This window comes from Lytechinus pictus, chromosome 16 (genome assembly GCF_037042905.1).
Source record: "Lytechinus pictus isolate F3 Inbred chromosome 16, Lp3.0, whole genome shotgun sequence".
Lineage (NCBI taxonomy): Eukaryota > Metazoa > Echinodermata > Echinoidea > Temnopleuroida > Toxopneustidae > Lytechinus > Lytechinus pictus.
The window spans coordinates 29227303-29246014 of record NC_087260.1 but is presented as its reverse complement, the minus strand read 5'-3'; the positions used below and the strand labels follow the sequence as shown (position 1 = coordinate 29246014).

The 18712-nt window shown below is 35.9% G+C and overlaps 1 protein-coding gene across 2 annotated transcripts in view; it reads left to right on the top strand.

The window, feature by feature from the left end:
* The first annotated feature begins 815 nt into the window (after positions 1-815).
* Positions 816-18712, top strand: part of LOC129279619 (phosphatidylinositol transfer protein beta isoform-like) — a 35131-nt gene continuing 17234 nt past the window's right edge. The window contains exons 1-3 of one of the 2 annotated variants that reach the window (XM_054915719.2): positions 816-1078; positions 10348-10381; positions 14247-14416. In XM_054915719.2, coding sequence (XP_054771694.2) covers positions 1044-1078; positions 10348-10381; positions 14247-14416 — 239 coding nt within the window. In that variant the 5' untranslated portion in view covers positions 816-1043. The remainder of the gene's footprint in view (positions 1079-10347; positions 10382-14246; positions 14417-18712) is intronic. The other variant, XM_064111363.1, reaches the window with a different exon arrangement.

Below are 18712 nucleotides of genomic sequence, written 5' to 3'. Positions count from 1 at the left end.
TCACAAATCGGCCTCTATCTTGAAATTTGCATACATTTTTTTTCAAATGAAACTGATGAAATTAAGATTAGCAGATGCAAACCAAATGCACATCGATTTTCCAGGATTTCAGTGATTTGTTTTTTTCTGCGCATACAGTTTGTGCAATAGCAATGTTTTGTCACTGAAAGCTTCTGTTAACTCATAGCCTTGAATGACGGCGACAATGGTAGGATCACAATAGCTAAATTTTATGAGAATGTTATTCAGATGACAATAGCAGTCACATCAATGTCCATCTCTCATAGATCCATGGTGGATTAACGTTCAATGAGATAACCAACAACTTTGATGTTTTGATTATTCGTATATTCTTTTGAATTGTGTTTTTCATTATCCACCAAATAAACACCAATGCGTCCACTAGTGACTGATTTTTCCCAGTCAGTACAACATGTTAATGCATTCAAAGTAGAAATGCAACAAATACCTTCATAGAGTGTTCATTGGAGTGCTATTCTAGTCACCTGGACTATGTTATTTCTGTATCCTGCTATGAAAGGCATGTTAACATAATATCTTGTGTGAAATTCGCCTATCATAATGAAAGAAATTAATGGCCGTTCGACCATAGGCCCATGAGGTAACTCAAAACTGGTCTATCTTTATAACCTGTTAATTTACTCTTTTTTAAGATTGATAAAATATCCCTTTTCTTTATAACTGCTGTTACATACGACAGCCGGTACGACAGTAAGTATTACCTTCGCCCTTGTAGATTTAGGCCCATTTGGTATCTTCAAGATTTTTTTTTATATCAATACAAAATCTCCGATCCCTTTTGTAATGCATAGACCCCGCACCCTCGACCCCGTAAGACTCACTGCACCATAAGACGCACCACTGGCTTTTCATGAACGGTAGTTTATGAAAAGAGTGCATTACACCAGGAACTCATGTGAGCGAACTGAAAAAATAGGTCTTTCTTGCTCAGGGAGTCATTTTATTCGTCGGAACATTTAGAAGAGATTCACGACAAAGTAGAGTGGACTGATCTAAATACGATGGAAGGAGCAACCGGTCCAGTTTATAGAATATAGTACGTATCAATAATTATATATTCTGATCCATTTCACTCCAACTTGTTTGATTGTATGCACTTTGTTTAGATGGGTTTTTTTCTTTGTATTAGGATATGAGTTCGCTTTTTGAATGGGAGTCCAAATGTTTGTTTTTTCTTCCAAGTTTAGATTTATTGGACAAATCAAAATCAATTCCAGTATGATTATTCTTTAGAATCAGAGTCCAATTTTGTTTCAAGTATTGTTATTGCCAGCCCATGTCAGTGTAGCAGGCTCAACAGAAGTAATTTTAGTTTTCATAACTTACTGAATTAAATTATTGAGTTACTCGGTTCCCATTGAAGAAACGTTTATAAAACATGATACATTTGAATATTAAACTATCATTTATCAAACTTTGTATATATTTTGTTATAAAGTGATTATACCTCCGATACTTCGCATGACAGTTAATTGATGTTGAATGCAATTGATTATTTATTTTTCCAAGTTTTGACAATTAATGCTAGGGTGAGGGGGCTGTAACATCTGTACATTTATGGCAAGCCGTTTCATTATTTCATTCCATTTATTGTTATCAAGAATGGAAGTAGGAAATCGATTATTTATACATCAAGAAGTCAGTGATGAAAACGGCTATATTGGGCTTACACAACCACAAACGACAACACGCTCGCAGTTTGCTTCATTTTGAATGCTGAAAACACGGCTGGGGTAGGAGACTTCGCGGTTTTGGAGGCGTGACTTATTCTTTTGGGTACCTCATCAATCACTCGTGCATAGACAAACAGGGCATAAAACAGCGCGTTTTTCTGCAGAAGTGGTTGGAACATGGAGCTATAATTGTAATAGCTCCATGGTTGGAAGGTCCGGCGAAAAACTTGTTTAGGGGGTTATTTTGCACACAGAGAAAGACTCGTTTAGGGGGTGTTTGAAAATAATTTGGTCACGCATGTGTACAGCAATACATTTGACTGTCCCCCCCCTCCCCCCCGGGGGGGGGGGGGTAAGGTCACCTTCAGCTCTGCCCCAAGAATACAGCATTTACAATGCTGTTTCACTCTATAATGCTCGAATAACGTTAGTTCGTTACTAAAAAGCATCTTGATACCATCATTTGAATTGCGATATGAAATTAAGCTATTTTGCTTTCACACACTCAAACTGCGCCATTCGAATGATCATTAATTTTTGAGTGACATACGCGTCACTGCAATGGTCATTTAAATGACGCAAAATGCGATGTGTGAATTTAAAACTATACCCTACCCGACAGGCATAGGCGGTGGAAGCGGGGAGACGGGGGGGACCTGTCCCCCTTTTTTTCCTTTTTTTTTTTGCTTGTTAAAAAAAATTGTGTGGTTCCCCCCTAAAATTTTGGTTGATAATTTTTTTTTTTTTTGCTTGTCAAATTGTTTATCTTTGTCCATCCCAAAATTTCAGGTGGACCCCCACCCCTAAATTTTTGGGCTTCCGCCGCCAATGCCGACAGGGTGTAAAGAGCTCCAAGAGATCCAAGTTTTAACTGATATGGCTCGCCTAAGCAGTCACTGATATAAACTCAATACACGCGAACCGCCAGTGGACCGCGCCAGCGCCATTGAAACGAATATTTAGAGGGAATTTCAAGAGAATGAAAGTGGGTGTGGTGTGCCCTTGAATGAAAAAGGATTACGTTCAATGGTCGCTATCAAGGAATCAGTGAAGCACTGATCACGCCTAAATAAAAGCACATAGCCGAATTCCTTATCACTGTCTAAAGTGTCTAATGATAAAGTGGAAGAGACGGCGATCAAATTTTATACAACATATTCAAACATAAGTATCTACCCTTTCGAATAACGGCTATAATGAAGGCTTGGCTGAAAATGTTATAATTCCTTACTGGCTGACCAGTTAGTATATTCTTCAACCTGACATTAAAAAGTGCATATCCTGCACCCTTTTCTTCAATAGGTGATAAATGGTAATTAGTGGTGATTCATTGGTGATTAGCACAACTTTATAAAGAAACCAAGATGACGAGTTGTTGAATTTCATTTTCCCGGCGTAAATTATATTTTGCTTTTAATATTCAATAATCTAATTTAGCCATTAGATTTATTTTATCAGGATTGTATTATGGTTGGTAATAGTCATGATGGCGAATGTAACAACAGGACATCTTATCACTAGACCACAAAATCAATGGTTTATCCCAGTTTGATGCAAATGTTATCGTTAGTATTTCCAGTTTTGGGGACCTTCCAATGTAGAATATTTTCCCATAAAACGTGAAAATATACTCTGTATAATACGCCTTTCATAATTGCATTATACGATTCAACGCTTCTAGTTAAAAGTATCTGAGTGCGTTCATGTGTCAAGGTTGCTCCCATGGGTTAGTTCCGAAGTTCCGGGTTAGTATGATGGGGGGGGGGGCAAGATGTCCATATGTAGAAGTAATGTAGAGTTACAGGACCATTGACTCTCAATTTTATTTTCCTCTTAATCTATCTCCATTTTACCTCTATTTTTTTATATTTGTCACTAGTTGGTCGCTCCTGTCCCATGTAAACCGCCCCCTGCCTTCAGTTAAAACGATTCGCCAATTCGATTCAATTCAAAAAAAATTTCAACAATTAAAGACATATATATATATATGTGTGTGTGTGTGTGTGTGTGTGTGTGTGAGGGTGTGCGTGTGTGTGTGTGTGCGTGCGTGTGTGAGGGTGTGTGTGTGTGTGATGGTGTGTGTAATAATATAATAACTGATTTATTATAATAACTGATTTCATTGTTTTCTTTTTAGATATATATGATTCATGATTATATTAAGTTAGTGAAAAAAGTGAAAATATGAAATGTAAAGTATTATATGATATTTGAAATGTTAAATTGAAACGTTATGTAACTATTTGTTCATGAAATCAGAATAAAAACAGTATTAAAAAAAAAAGTGTGTGTGTGTGTGTGTGTGTATGGTCGCATGTCTTAAGGTGGTCCAATTCCGTGAACGGTAAAAATGGTCAAAAAAATATTCTTTTAATGTTATACGTATTAACCATTCTGTTAATAATGAAAAAGTTTTAAGTCTCAAATACCTTTATTTTCCTTAAATTTACTAATTAACAGCTAATTATTACGTAGACGTCAATGTGAATATGAATTTTGACATGTTTTTCTTAAACTGGACCTGCTGCACATAAAATGGTGTCAAAAAATAGTAATGCAACATTGGATCACCCTAGTATTTTCCAGTTTTAATCTTGTAAAATCAATAATTAAACAAAATCGAATAATATATGTTATCGTATGCATATTAAAGGTCGAGTCCACCCTATAATGTTGATTTGAATAAATAGAGAATAATCAAACTAGCATAACGCTGAAAATTTCATCAAAATTGGATGTGAAATAAGAAAGTTATAACATTTCAAAATTTTACTTATTTTTCACAAAACAGTTATATGTACAACTCGGTGATATGCAAATGAGACAGTTGATGATGTTCCTCACTCAATATTTCTTTTCTTTTTATTGTTTGAATTATACATTATTTAATTTTGGTTTTACAAATTTGACAATGAGGACCAACTTGACTGAACCATATAGTATTAAACAATGCTAATTCCACATGTTGTGGGAGGAATTAATCGATGTTTCACCTGACAATGAGGAGAAAATTAGAATATTTCGTATTTCATATCATAAAATACAAAACAAATAGTGAGTGGATGACGTCATCAGTCTCCTCATTTGCATATCGACAAGGATGTGCATATAACTATTTTGTGAAATTACGCGAAACTTTAAAATGTCATAACTTTCTTATTTTACATCCGATTTTGATGAAATTTTCTGTGTTTTGCTTGTTGGATTTTTATCGTTTTATTCAAATCAACTCATAATTGGGGTGGACTTGTTCGTTAATTGCACTATTTAATTAACAATATTTTATTTCACATTTTGGCCCCCAAAATGCCTGGCACTTTTTATATGCTTGGCAAAATGACTACAACATGAATAGAAATGTTTATTGCAATGATACACAACTTTTGTACTAAAATTAAGTTTACAAATTAGATAATTAACCAAATTCTCCAGTTTTATAATTGATTACGTTGCAGATCAGAGCTGACATGCACATGTATTTCATTCCTGCATATTTTCACAAAATTGTCAATTTTTTATAACGTTTAGTTGTTCCCTGCTTTTAAACTGCCTAGAAATTTGAGGCTGACAGTCATATCATATATTATATTAAGTTGTTAATGAAGTTTAATTAACATTTTATCATTCACCGCATCCACCGGCTCCGCCATCCCTGTTACTTCAAATTTTAATGTGCTATAGTTTTTGTTCCTGATATTGTATTGATCTAATGTATAGTAATATATTAAGCGTATAGTTCTAGCTTCAAAATGAGATCTTTCTCAATAAATTTGGACAAGATGCTGTGATGTAGCAACAATTTATTCATGGCACCGTGTGGAAAATTGTTCATCCGCCACCCTTTTTGCATACCCAACTTATGGAATGTTACCATATATATATATATATGGTAACATTCCATAAGTTGGGTATATATATATAGTGTGATGATAAGTTTACTTCTACCAATCGCTGTTGAGTTGTGAATATTAAACATAATGAGATGAGGCGAGGCCAACTCAACAGATGACGCAGGACACCATTATTTGCTTTAGCTTTCGTCTTTTAATTGAGACTTCGTCAGAAGCGTCTGTAATTACAGACTATTGTGATAGTTAAGTATGACCGTATCCTATCTCGTTCTTTAGGAAAGAATGTATATATATATATATATATGTATATATATATATATACATACATATATATATATATACATATATATACACACACATACACACACACATCATTGACATTAAGAGAAAGCGCAAATGGTTGTATAAATTGGCCCCATACTGATAACAAAGAAAATTGGGGGAATATTGGAGTTAATTTACTCCAATATTTTACAAATAATTGTACGATATGTAATTGTGCATTAATTCAGTTGTATATTTCATTAAAGTATGATTTTGTTAATCACATAATGGGCAACATTTGGTGAATAACGTAGGGCTTGATTAAATGGTATATTTTCATTGAAGGAATTATCGCGTCCCGAGACTTGATTTTAGTGTCCATCATAATGGATTCTACCATTGATATCAATAGCAGTAAACAGGATATGATATCAGTATCAACTGCAGAGCCATGGAAACGATTTTTTTACAGGGGGTGCTGATGTCAAGGTTTTACTAAAAACTGAAGGTCATTTTAGTCCCGAGAAATTTCAAAAACAAAAAGGGGGCACCACAAATTGAAGGTAATTTTGGTCCCGAGAAATTTGACAAGCAAAAAAGGGGGTTTCTAAACAGAATGTAGGTCATTTCGGTTACATTTTCCATTTTGTCACACCTACCATAACACCAGGAGGTGATGCATGTGGAGAATAATACACGTAGCACAACCAGGGAAATTTGGGGATGCTTCGATCAGCACCCCTGCTTCCCAGGCCAGGGCCATTGGAGCTTTAATCAGAGCCGAGCTTGCAGTGAGCAAAGTAAACGTCTACTACTACATGTTTTTTTAAGAAGCGCTGGCGTGTGTAATTCCGACCTGTGTGATTTATCAGAGTGGAACGATTCTTCAGTAGAGAAAATGAAACACAACTGAATGCAACGAAATATTCAAATCGATTTTCCTGTAACTAATTTCATCACATTCTTACGCTGGCAATAACGGTACAAGATTTTGCATGACCTTAGAAAGTTACCGTGCTTATATTTCAAAGAAAGGAGAATCGTGTAATTAGCGCATTCTAGACCCACCGGGGAACTTGAAATCCACCTTCTGTATCCCCCCCCCCTCTCTCTCTCCCCCTCTCCCCCCCCCCTCTCTCTCTCTCTCCCTCTCCCCCCCCCCCTCTCTCTCTCTAAATCTCTATCTGACTCACCCCTTCCCAGAGGCGTAATTTTGTAGTGTAAGTATTTTAATGCCAGTTAAGGGCTTTCCAATTGTTTTAAACATATATTTACATTGCATGTCATACATTTTCAAGTTATCACATTTTTAGGGAGAAAATGTTCGCCACGCCCACATTTATTTTGATTGGGGCGATCTCCCTTTGTCTTTCTTCCAACGCTCGAACAAAACCTGAATGAGTAGTAAATTATAATCATTATCTGCCCATTGTCAGGATATATAGTCCTGTCAATCCAATTTAAGGTAGTCACTGGTAGTAGTCACTTCAGCTATTGGTATTTGTTCCAACAGGCCTGCATATAATGTATAATTTTTCCCCATTTTTGCATTATAACACGTCACGAATAAATCGGCACGAATGTAAAATGTCCCATTTTAATTATCTTTGGTATATGACCAGGGATGTCTTGGAAAGAATTTGTTGGAAAGAATAGGAAACTCAAGCACAAAAGAACATTCTGAAATCTATAGGAATACAAAAGCATTTCAATCAATGACAATGCATTCCACTAGGATTTGTTATTCCATGTGGCGTCCGATGTGAACCCTTCAGACTCGTCTGGAATCTGCAAATAAAACCGAAATGTTTATATTTACTTTTTTGTCTCTAGAATTTCAAATTTGATAGTGCTGGCGCCCGTTGCAGAAAGAGTTGCGATCAAACGCAACTCAAAAAATCTAGCGCAACTTGATTTTCAGCCAATGAAGCACCCGTATTCGGGACTTGCGTTTGATATTTTGACTTGCGTTTCATGAACGTAACTCTTTCTGCAACAGGCCCTGGACAACAAAAGGGATATTTTCAGGGCAACATACTATTTAAAAAATCGTGAAAAAGACATACTACATTAAAGGAGAATGAAACCCTTGAAACCAGCTGAATCCATATCAAAGAGAAAAATCAAAGAAACATATTGTTGAAAGTTTGAGGAAGATTGAATGAATAATAAGAAAGTTATGAGCATTTGAATATTGAGATCACTAATGCCATGTAGATCCTCCCATTGGCAATGCGACCAAAATCTGTGATGTCACACACGTACAACTCCCTCATTACTTTAGTACTTATTTCACTTATATTCTCACTTTTATAGAGTCTATCACAAGGTGAGGTGTTCTCTTTATGAGAGGACAAGTACAGAGGTTTCACAACATTATATCATTGATGAATCGTTTGTCATATGATTAGAATGAGCAAAAAGAGATGTTTTGGGGTATATTTTCAGTGTCCAAAAGGGGAGAGTTGTTCATCTGTGACATCATAGATCTTGGTCGCATTGCCGATGGGAGGATCTCCATAGCACTAGTGATCTCGACGTTCAAATGCTCATAACTCTTCTATTGCTAGTCCTATTTTACTCAAACTTTTGTTGATCTTATTCTTTGATTTTTCTGCTTTCACAAAAGCTAACTTGCTTCAAGAGTTTCATTCTCCTTTAACGTAAACTACGTACAAAACTAATTTCAGCATTTTCCGATAATCTGCGGTATTTTATTGCTCACTTATGAAATATGCATAATTCTGAAAATATTGTGGATAACGTATTCGTGTTCTTGTGTGAATCTGAAATGAACTCTTGATATTACTCGAATTATTGATATTTCTGCTCGCTGATGCCAGTTATCCCCCACAAACGTACTAATGCATCATTAAGAACTGGACAGGCCAAGTTAGAATCTGACTTTATCTTATTGCTCCGAGAAATTGTAGCCAAATGAAAATAACTGCATGTTGAAAGGCATCGTTGAAACGCCTGTTTAAATCATTATCTTGTCGTCGGTTGGTCACATGGGGTTAAAGCAGGTTGGTACTTCCTATCATTCCTAATACATCCCTGGTATTCAGCCGGGGATCGAACCCACGACCTCACGTTTATGAGGCGGGTGCTCTATCACAGAGCCACCATGTGTATGAAATGTTGATATCTCTACATAGATGGATGATATACTTGGGATATTAGGCCTCGTAACGGTCAATACATTAGTGCGCTGAAATTCTACCTCAAAATAAGCCAAATATAATACCTGATGATTTACACCTGTATACATATCGGAGTTATTAATCAAGATGAGCAATTAAAAAGTACTCATTTTGGCTTTCGAATGAAGAAAATGATATGCAACATTTATATAGCGGTTAATATGATGTTTTTAAACATAATATACCCAGTCTCTTTGAGCATAAGTATTACCAGGTATTAATACGGCTTCTTTGATTCAAGGAATTTCTTCCTATCGAGTACCTATAGTAACTACATCTGGATGGAGAATGTAGATGCCAAATGTAGATGAGTGCCATGCCAAAGTGAAGCAAGTGTTGCGGTCGGATTTTAACCTTAGACCTTGTGGTTCAAAGTCCGAAGACTTATCCACTGAGCCAAAACACCTCACGATTTATACATGTAATAAGCATTATTTCTAGCTGCATTCATAGTTTATGTGAAGCTGTCATGCACTACAGTTCATAATTCTGTTGTATCCCAATTAAAAAAAAAATGACGCTACGGAAAAATATTTCATTGCATTTGAATGATGAACTAAATTATCGTTGATGTATTATGTAAATGTTGTGTAGAATTACGATTTTTCTTTAAAGCTGCTTAAAGGGATGGTCTAGGCTGAAAATATATATATTTCAATAAATAGAGTAAAATTCACAAAGCAAAATGCTGAAAATTTGATCAGAATCGGATAACAAATAACGAAGTTATTGAATCTTAATTTATTTATTCCGGTGAATCAGTTCTAGGCATGTCTTTATGAATATTCATTAGGTGGACTGATGATGTCATATTCCCACTTGTTCTTTTGTATTTTATCATATGTCATTAAGTTTATTCAAAATCTTTCTACAAAGAACTAAAACAATTGGATGGAAAATAAGTGCCTTAGTTATTTATGGCCGCAACTTATTTCATCATAATCGAGACACGTCATTTACACATGTATGAAATAATGAAATATTTATGATTTCATGTGATAATATAAGAGTAAGAAAAGTGGGGATGTGACATCATCAGTCCACCTAATGAATATTCATGACGATGTGCATATAACTGTTTTCACAAAATATTGATAAACTTAAAAATTCAATAACTTCGTTATTTGTTATCTGATTTTGATGAAATTTTGCAGCATTTTGCTTCTTGAATTTTACTCTATTTATTTAGATATAAATATTTTCAGCCCGGACTATCCCTTTAAAAACTATCCTAATAGAAATCACAATGGGCAATTGCACTTTGTATGTACTAACTCCTATAACAAACTTTTTTTTAATTTCATTCATTCACAGCCGTATCGTTCTTCCCAATCTATCTGCTGAGAAGGTTAGTATAATGTATTCAAGTTCATGTTTAGATAAATTAAAAGCACCCTTCTTGTTTTGTACGATATCAATTGATACCAGGCGCGCAGGGACTTATTTTATTTTATTCAAGGGGGAGCTAAAATCTTGGGGCTACATTTGTCATGTTTGTGAGATACTCGGCGAGAGAGCGACGAAACCGAACCTGGGTTGGAGGCCCTTCTACGGCATAAGCAGATGGGAAAGTGGGAAGGAAGAAAGAAAAAGGGAAAGAGAGAAGAAAGAGGAAAAGAAGATTAAAAGGGTGAAGAAAAGTGAATGAAACAAGGAAGGGAATAATTGGAAAATGAAAAGAAATCAGGTCATTTCATACAATTCGCTCACGCTTCCTGCTTGTCAAATATGATGTTAAAACAAGACACCTGAAATACCTCGTTACAATTCAATATGCACACATGATTCTTTTCGCGATTCGAGTTTTCATTAGTTTGTTTTAGCGAGATACGCACGCATTCTGTTCATAATGAAAAAAAAGTGCGGAATATCATAAATTTTCAGCTCGCGCTACGATCTCGCGTTATTTGATTACCGAGACAATATAATCTTCACGAATTCCCACAAACCGTCCTTCAAATGTCCATTTTGAAGCTAGTATAGCCTCCTATCAAATATGTTCATCACTTTGCATTTGCAATCATTGTTTAGGTAGATACGCATTAAGTTCATCAGTGGCGTAACAGGCGGGGTGGCAGGGGGTGGGGGCTAGTCAAGATGCTGGATCTTCGAGATTTTGTTTTCCTCCACACACTGCGCTCTAACCACTGTTCGCTTTTCCTACACACTGCACTAACCCATGGGAAAAGCGAACCGTGGTTAGAGCGCAGTGTGTGGAGGAAAACAAAATCTCGAAGGTCCAGCATCTTGACAAGGTGGGGGCAAGCTGCCCCCTGCCGGATTTCACCGGGAATTTTTTTTTTTAAGGGAAAAAGAAAAAAAAAAGGAGAAAGAGAGAAAGGGAAAGGGAAAGAAATAAAAAGAAAGAAAGAAAGAAAAAAGAAAAGGAGGAAAGGGGAAAAGGGAAAGAAAGATAGAACATAAATAGAGAAAATGGAAGGAATGAAAAACAAGTGAAGAAGTACAAAATATCGTGAAATACTACTACATTAGCATGATTAGCAAGAGAGGAATATAAAATCAAAAGATATGACTCAATGGCATGGGCAAGAATGGCGGGAAAATGGGGGGAAAGAGGCAACAAGAAACGGGGAAATTAAGGAAGAGCCAAAAGCTAAATTGGAAAATAAAAATATGAAGAAAAGGGAAAAGAAAAAAAAGAGGAATTTTGAACACGACCGGGCTGCGAGGATTGAAAAATATAAAGAACTGGAAGAAAGGTGGATGGCGTCTATTATAAGCTTGCTAAATTTTATGCAACAATGGTCGCAATCAGGACCAAAAAATATCCTTAGTCAAAGGTTAGCCAAGGGCTATATATCCCTATATATTATGTTCTATTAAGTAAAGCTTTACGCTGGCTAGATTTACTGTAAAAAGTCTCTATGTTTACTTTGGCAAAATTTCCAAAGCTACTATCACATTTATTAGAATTTAATTTTATAATCAAAACTGTTGTTCTGCCTCAAAATATTTGTGTTTATTAGGCCTATTCGCAACTGCGTTGAAGTTAATATGTGCTTTGTATGTACCCGCGAATTGATAAAAAAGTGGCCATCTGCAATGTTTAGAAATATCACTGAGGTTCCAGGGGCTCCGCCCCAGACCAGTGGCGGCACCAAGGGGGGGGGGGGGCACGGGGGCATTTGCCCCCAGTGAGTTGCCCCCCCCCCCGAAATTTAGAATAAATGAAACAAATGCATAGTAAATGTTGTCATAAGCATCCTACTAAAGCTGCAAAGTGCTCCAAAACAGCTTTTTCGTTTTTTAAATTATGAAAATTTTCTCATCCATTCACTGTTAGCTCCTAAGAATATTGTTGTCACTAACATAAACCTTTCAGGTCATTATATAAAATTCAAAATGTCGCTCGCACTCGCAGTAACTCAACTGTTGACTGAGAAGGATAGATTATATGTTCGCATGGGGCATAAATATCCAATGTTCAAGTCAATATGCTTCTCGCGATAGAGTTTTCATTATTAGTTTTAGCGAGATACATATCTTACGTATTCATCATGTTCGTAATTTTCATAAATGAAAAAAAATCAACTCGCGCTTTGCGCTCGCATTATTTATTTGGTGAGATATCATCTTCATGGCCCAATGCAAACAGTTATTCCTTAACAGGTCCCTTTTTAAGTCAGTAGGGTCTACATTAAAAAAAATAGCTCGCGCTTCTCGTTCGAATTTGAGAAATAGGCAAACCACTTGTGTTTAGCCCCCCTCAATCAATGTTCTTCTGCCTTCCCCTGGGTTATAAATCCTGGTGCCGCCATTGCCCCTGACCCGATCCGCATAGCACTGGCCCTAAAAGTTATACAACCGAGAACAAAATAGAAAAAAGGAAAGAAGATGTAAGATATGTTTTTTTCTCAATGCCATGTCAAAATCAATCTCAAAGTTAGATTATCATGAAAAGGTAATTTTTTTCTCGCTCCCTTCACTCGCTCGGGACTTATATTAAGCTTTTTTTGCTGCGCGCGCCATACTGTGCCCCCCTCCCCTCTTTTTGTTGTACTTGTCATGCATTGAGATTCGCCCTAATGGCAATGCTCGGGGTACAATCATAAAAAAATCCAGTTCATACCATGACATGACTGGAAAATGTTTGGCTCTTGTCCCCCGGCCCCCGACCCCTGTAACCTAGTTACGCCCCTGGTGTTCATGATTAAAAGATGCTCATAATGTTCAAATTTTTTTTTGTATAAATCGTTTCCCTCTGCGGTTGCATCAATAATTATTTAATTAGATCCATCCTGTCCAAGATTACAAAAAAGTGCTTAAAACGTTCAATTTTAGGACAAATATCGCAAAAAAAAGGAATTCAGCTCGCGCTTTGCGCTCGTTTACTTTATTAATTAGTATAAAAGGTTTATAAACTGTCTAGTTTTCAGGTCACAATATCATCTTTTTGAGCTTTCTCTAGCGATTGTTTAGTTAGATACCTTTCATGTTCATGGTTACAAAAGATGCTTACAATGGTAAGGTTTCAGATCGGAATATCTCGGATTTTAAGCTCGCGCTTCGCGCTCGCATTATTTTGATTGGTGAGATATGTATCTTCCTTATGAGCCAATGAATGCAGTCCTGAACGGATTCCTACCTAGGTCAACATATCGACAATTTCAGCTCATCTATTGATCTTTAAATATACGCATCTTGATCATGATTATTAAAAAAAATGCTTAGATTGTTCAATTTTTCAGCTTTGGATACACGAGATATCTCATTTAGAAAAAAAAAACGTGCTTTTATTGTTTATTTTGATTGTAAATGTTATTTTTACTTCTTAAGGGGCATATTTGAGGGCCAAAACAAGTTGTCTCCTTAAAAGAAATATTGGGGCGTTACTCCCCCCCCCCCCCCCCCGCTTTCGTCGCCTTCACTAAAGAAAAGCGAGAGAGAGTGTGTCACACTGCTATGATGCATAGTAAGACTAATAGTACACAAAATAACAGATTAAAGATCTCATATTTATCGTTTCCCATTTCGAGTCGTACTGAAAGGGAATATAACCGAATTATCGAAATTGATTATATACAAATGAGTTCAGGTAAGTTGCTAAATAAGTAGGCATATAATGCTTCATAATTCTCTTTCTAGTTTTAAAAGTTTGTCATTGATGCAATGTTCGCATTCAACATTACTTCGTGATGTATATAGCATGGATTCAGTATGTTAATTTCTGTAATATTTTCTTTTTTTTTAAGGCTCATATCGGGTTGTTATACAATTTGTGTAAGAGTTATTGTGAGGAGACAGGTGGAGGGGAAGGTGTAGAGGTGATAGAGAATAGTATTGCTGATAGTTCCAGATTCCCTGAAAGGGTCAAGCCAGGACAACAACTATATTATTACCACAAAATCCTCCACCTAGCATCGTAAGTTGAATTTTCTTGTACAGATTTTCTAATTATTGTCAGATATATTGTGATTCTTAGAAACAAGAATATCAATCCTCCCAAAAAAAAATGTAAGAGCAAATGTTTTCGAACAAAAAGCTTTTGTTTAAATAAAAGCCAAGTTGCCTTATGGGTGTATTTTGAAAAGGGTTACACTTGACAATTATAATAACATTGGAAAGCAACAAAGAAAAAGACTGGAAACGATTTTTTAGTAGTGCTTGTTTCGAAGAAAAAATGGACAAGCAAAAATTAAGGAGAATTTGTCAAAATTTTTACTTTTTAGCATTATGATACCAACCTGACTTATAAATCTTGAGGGGTGCTTATACCCATGTTCACATGGCAATGATGTTCGTGCTACTGTTCCTTTCATTGATTAAAGGGCAAGTTCACACTGGCAGCTGTTTAAAAAAATGAGAAACATGAAACAATATACAGACGACGGTTTGATGAAAAACCATCAAAAATAAGAAAGTTATTAATTTGTATATATATATTCATTTTTGTAATGCCTTTCATATCTAAGCGATTGTCCCACAATTGTGTTACAGTCCGACCTCTCTTATCCGGCCTCCCCTTATCCGGATCTCTCTATTATCCGGACGCACACTTGCCGAGATTTTTATTTTTTTTTTTCAATTCAATCCAATCTAGTACGTGAGGAAATGAGATTGCAATCTAAACTCAATCCTATATGCAAACTCACTTTGATTACATATATTTTTCAATATAGTCTACCTAAAACAACATTATTTTTCATGAAAATATCTCACCCAAATCACCGAAAGAACTTAGGTAGTATAATTTTCCAGTAAATCAGGGCGCATTGCAAACATTTCATCACGTTCTCTTTTTGTTTCCCGGGAAAAACAACACATGTCTCACTAGCTAACGCTAGGCCTCAATACGAACAGCGCCATCTATCATGTTTGAGCCCACAGTCAGTATAACAATGGCTGACATTGCGAAGCTGCGATACCCGCCGCAATGATCTAATTGTAAAACTTAGTTTCATCGAGTCATTCACTCTCTTTCTTTCGAGTTATGCTCGATTTATACCTCAATCATTTTATCAGGTAAATTATCGGAGTACCTTTAGAATCCAATGTCATGAATCGATTACAAAAGAGCAATTACCTACTAATTGCTGCTGCCGGTGTGGTGCGATATCAGTTTTGTCGCCCTCTACGTTCGTGAGTGAATTAAGAGTCCCCGGCGCGGCGCGCGCGCAGCAGGAATCGGATCGGGAGATGGATAAAGGATGGGGGGAGGGGGCAGATGGGGGAGGGGGGATGGCCCCGTAGAGGGAGTACACGACTTGTCCAATGTGGTGGATGTAGTAGGAGAGAGTGAAGTAATGGCAGGTGATATAATAATCAGAGGACATAAAAAGGGATGATATATATGAAGGGATCAAAGAGGGGGCGCGTGATCGAGGACACGTGCAATGGTATATAATTATGTTGATGATGTTGTTTAAGGAATGATATACGTTGATATCTATATATGGATACAGAATACTTGGATACTATTATATTAAAACATGTATGGATATGAATACATGGATCGATACGTGGATACTTGGATACTATTGGATACTTGGATACTTGGATACTTGGATACGTGGATACTTGGATACTGTTGGATACTACTTGGATACGTGGATACGCGGATACGTGGATACGTGGATACTTGGATACTATTGGATACTTGGATACGTGGATACGTGGATACGTGGATACGCGGATACGTGGATACGTGGATACTTGGATACTGTTGGATACGCGGATACTTGGATACGTGGATACGCGGATACGTGGATACGTGGATACTTGGATACTATACTATTGGATACTTGGATACTTGGATACTTGGATACGTGGATACGTGGATACGCGGATACGTGGATACGTGGATACTTTGATACTATTGGAGACTTGGATACTTGGATACTTGGATACGTGGATACGTGGATACGTGGATACGCGGATACGTGGATACGTGGATACTTGGATACTGTTGGATACGCGGATACTTGGATACGTGGATACGCGGATACGTGGATACGTGGATACTTGGATACTATACTATTGGATACTTGGATACTTGGATACGTGGATACGTGGATACGCGGATACGTGGATACGTGGATACTTTGATACTATTGGATACTTGGATACGTGGATACGTGGATACGTGGATACGTGGATACGCGGATACGTGGATACGTGGATACTTGGATACTATTGGAGACTTGGATACTTGGATACGTGGATACGCGGATACGTGGATACGGGGATCTTAGATACCTTTGGTTACATGGATACTTGGATACGCGGCTACGGGCACATGCCTACATGAAAACTTAGATACATAGATACTTGGATAAGAACATCAAGGAGTTTTTGATACTCTGGAACATGGAAAACACATGAAGAAGTGCATGATACTAAGTGTACTTTTAGAACGAAGCATCACAGACCCTAATTACCTTATTTTCAGATAATTGACATCGTCACTTTTAATCTGTATTTTTCTTGAGAGAAAAGATAGAAAAGGCTACTTTCATCAGTGAATCGTTAAAAATTGGCTGCTCTCTTTATAATTATAACGAGACATATATCAATTCCCTAAGCCCATATGATTACAATTTGACCAATTAATCTTAATCCTTTTTAGGATTGATTTTATTTAATTAAGTTGATTTCAGTAAACAAAATATAAATAAACTATTTGGATTATTATAGATTTTTCAGTCAACATAAAAGAAGGCTAATATAATAACATGTACGAATATGCAGCTTAAAGGTCAAGTCTACCCAAAAAGTTATTGATTTGAATCAATAGAGAAATAAGAAACAAGCCAATTTCATCAAAAAACGTATGTAAAATAAGAAAGTTATGACATTTGGAAGTTTTTCGTTTATATTTCGCAAAACAATTACAATCATGTACAACTCAGTGATAAGTAATAAGACACGAGCAACAGAGAACAACAAAATAGTTAAGTAAGGGGATAATAAGAACGATATACGTTTTGGTTATATTAAAATGACCAATCAATTTCAAAACATTGGTTACAATTCGACAATTAATTTCACTCACTCCTGTTGGTAATTGCAACGAGACACATCATAGGGCCAATATCACAATCCTTTTTTTAAACAAATTAATTTCATTCCTATGTCTTGTTATGTGAATGTCTCGTTCTGATTATAAATTATCTCATATGACTCGTTCTATTTATAATTATTGGCATATAATTTACTTCTTTTCAAAAATTATAGAAAGAGTGAACTTGATGAAGAGAAATAGAAGAGGAATTACAGAAGGGGGAAAATAGGATAAAAGGAGAAGACGGAGGAGGAGAATGAAGAAAAATAGGAATATGAAGTAAGGGAGTGCAATACAAAGTTTTGTGAATGATATATTGCATTATTGGCATATAATTTACTTCTTTTCAAAAATTATCTTCCTACTTATACATCCAGAAGACTATCAAGAGAGCATGGAGAACTGCAATTGTAAGAGAACATCGGCATGCAATGACGCTTATGATATAATATCTCGTTTTAAGCATAAATTGCATTAAACTTTAATTGGTGGGTTGTAATGTGAATGTCTCGTTCTGATTATAAATACGGATAAGTATTAGTCCTATATGATTCGTTCTATATCTTAATTTTTATCAAAAATGATTTTTTTAAAATAAATATTTTATGAATTTAGACCTAGTTAAAAATTGAATAAGTTGACCGGTTTATGAAAAGACATGACTTTCTTAGCGTTTTTTGAAATGGTGAACAGGAATGTTATATCTGACTAAACAATATTACTGATTCGAGTGCGAAGCGCGATTTAAAATATGTTATAGGGCCTATTGCGATCGGAAACTTCATATTTTAAGTACGTTTTGTACATAAATTTAGACCTAAAAACGGACATTCCTTGCTTTTTTTTTGGGGGGGGTCTTGTTGTATGCATTAAAAATTCTTTAGTAATTTACGTTAAATAATGTGTTTAATTGCCAATATTTATTATCATCTACGATTATGCTGTAACGAAAAATGCATACACGACATACCTACAGTTACAACATCACCTTATTAATAAACTGGTAATTAGATACTGTCTTGCTCGAATGCAGTATACTGAAAATTTATCAAAATCGAATATAAAATAAGAAAGTTATGACATTTAAAGATACGCTTATTTTCAACAATTGGAAATTTTGAAATATGACGTGCATGCACAACACATGTAATTCGATTT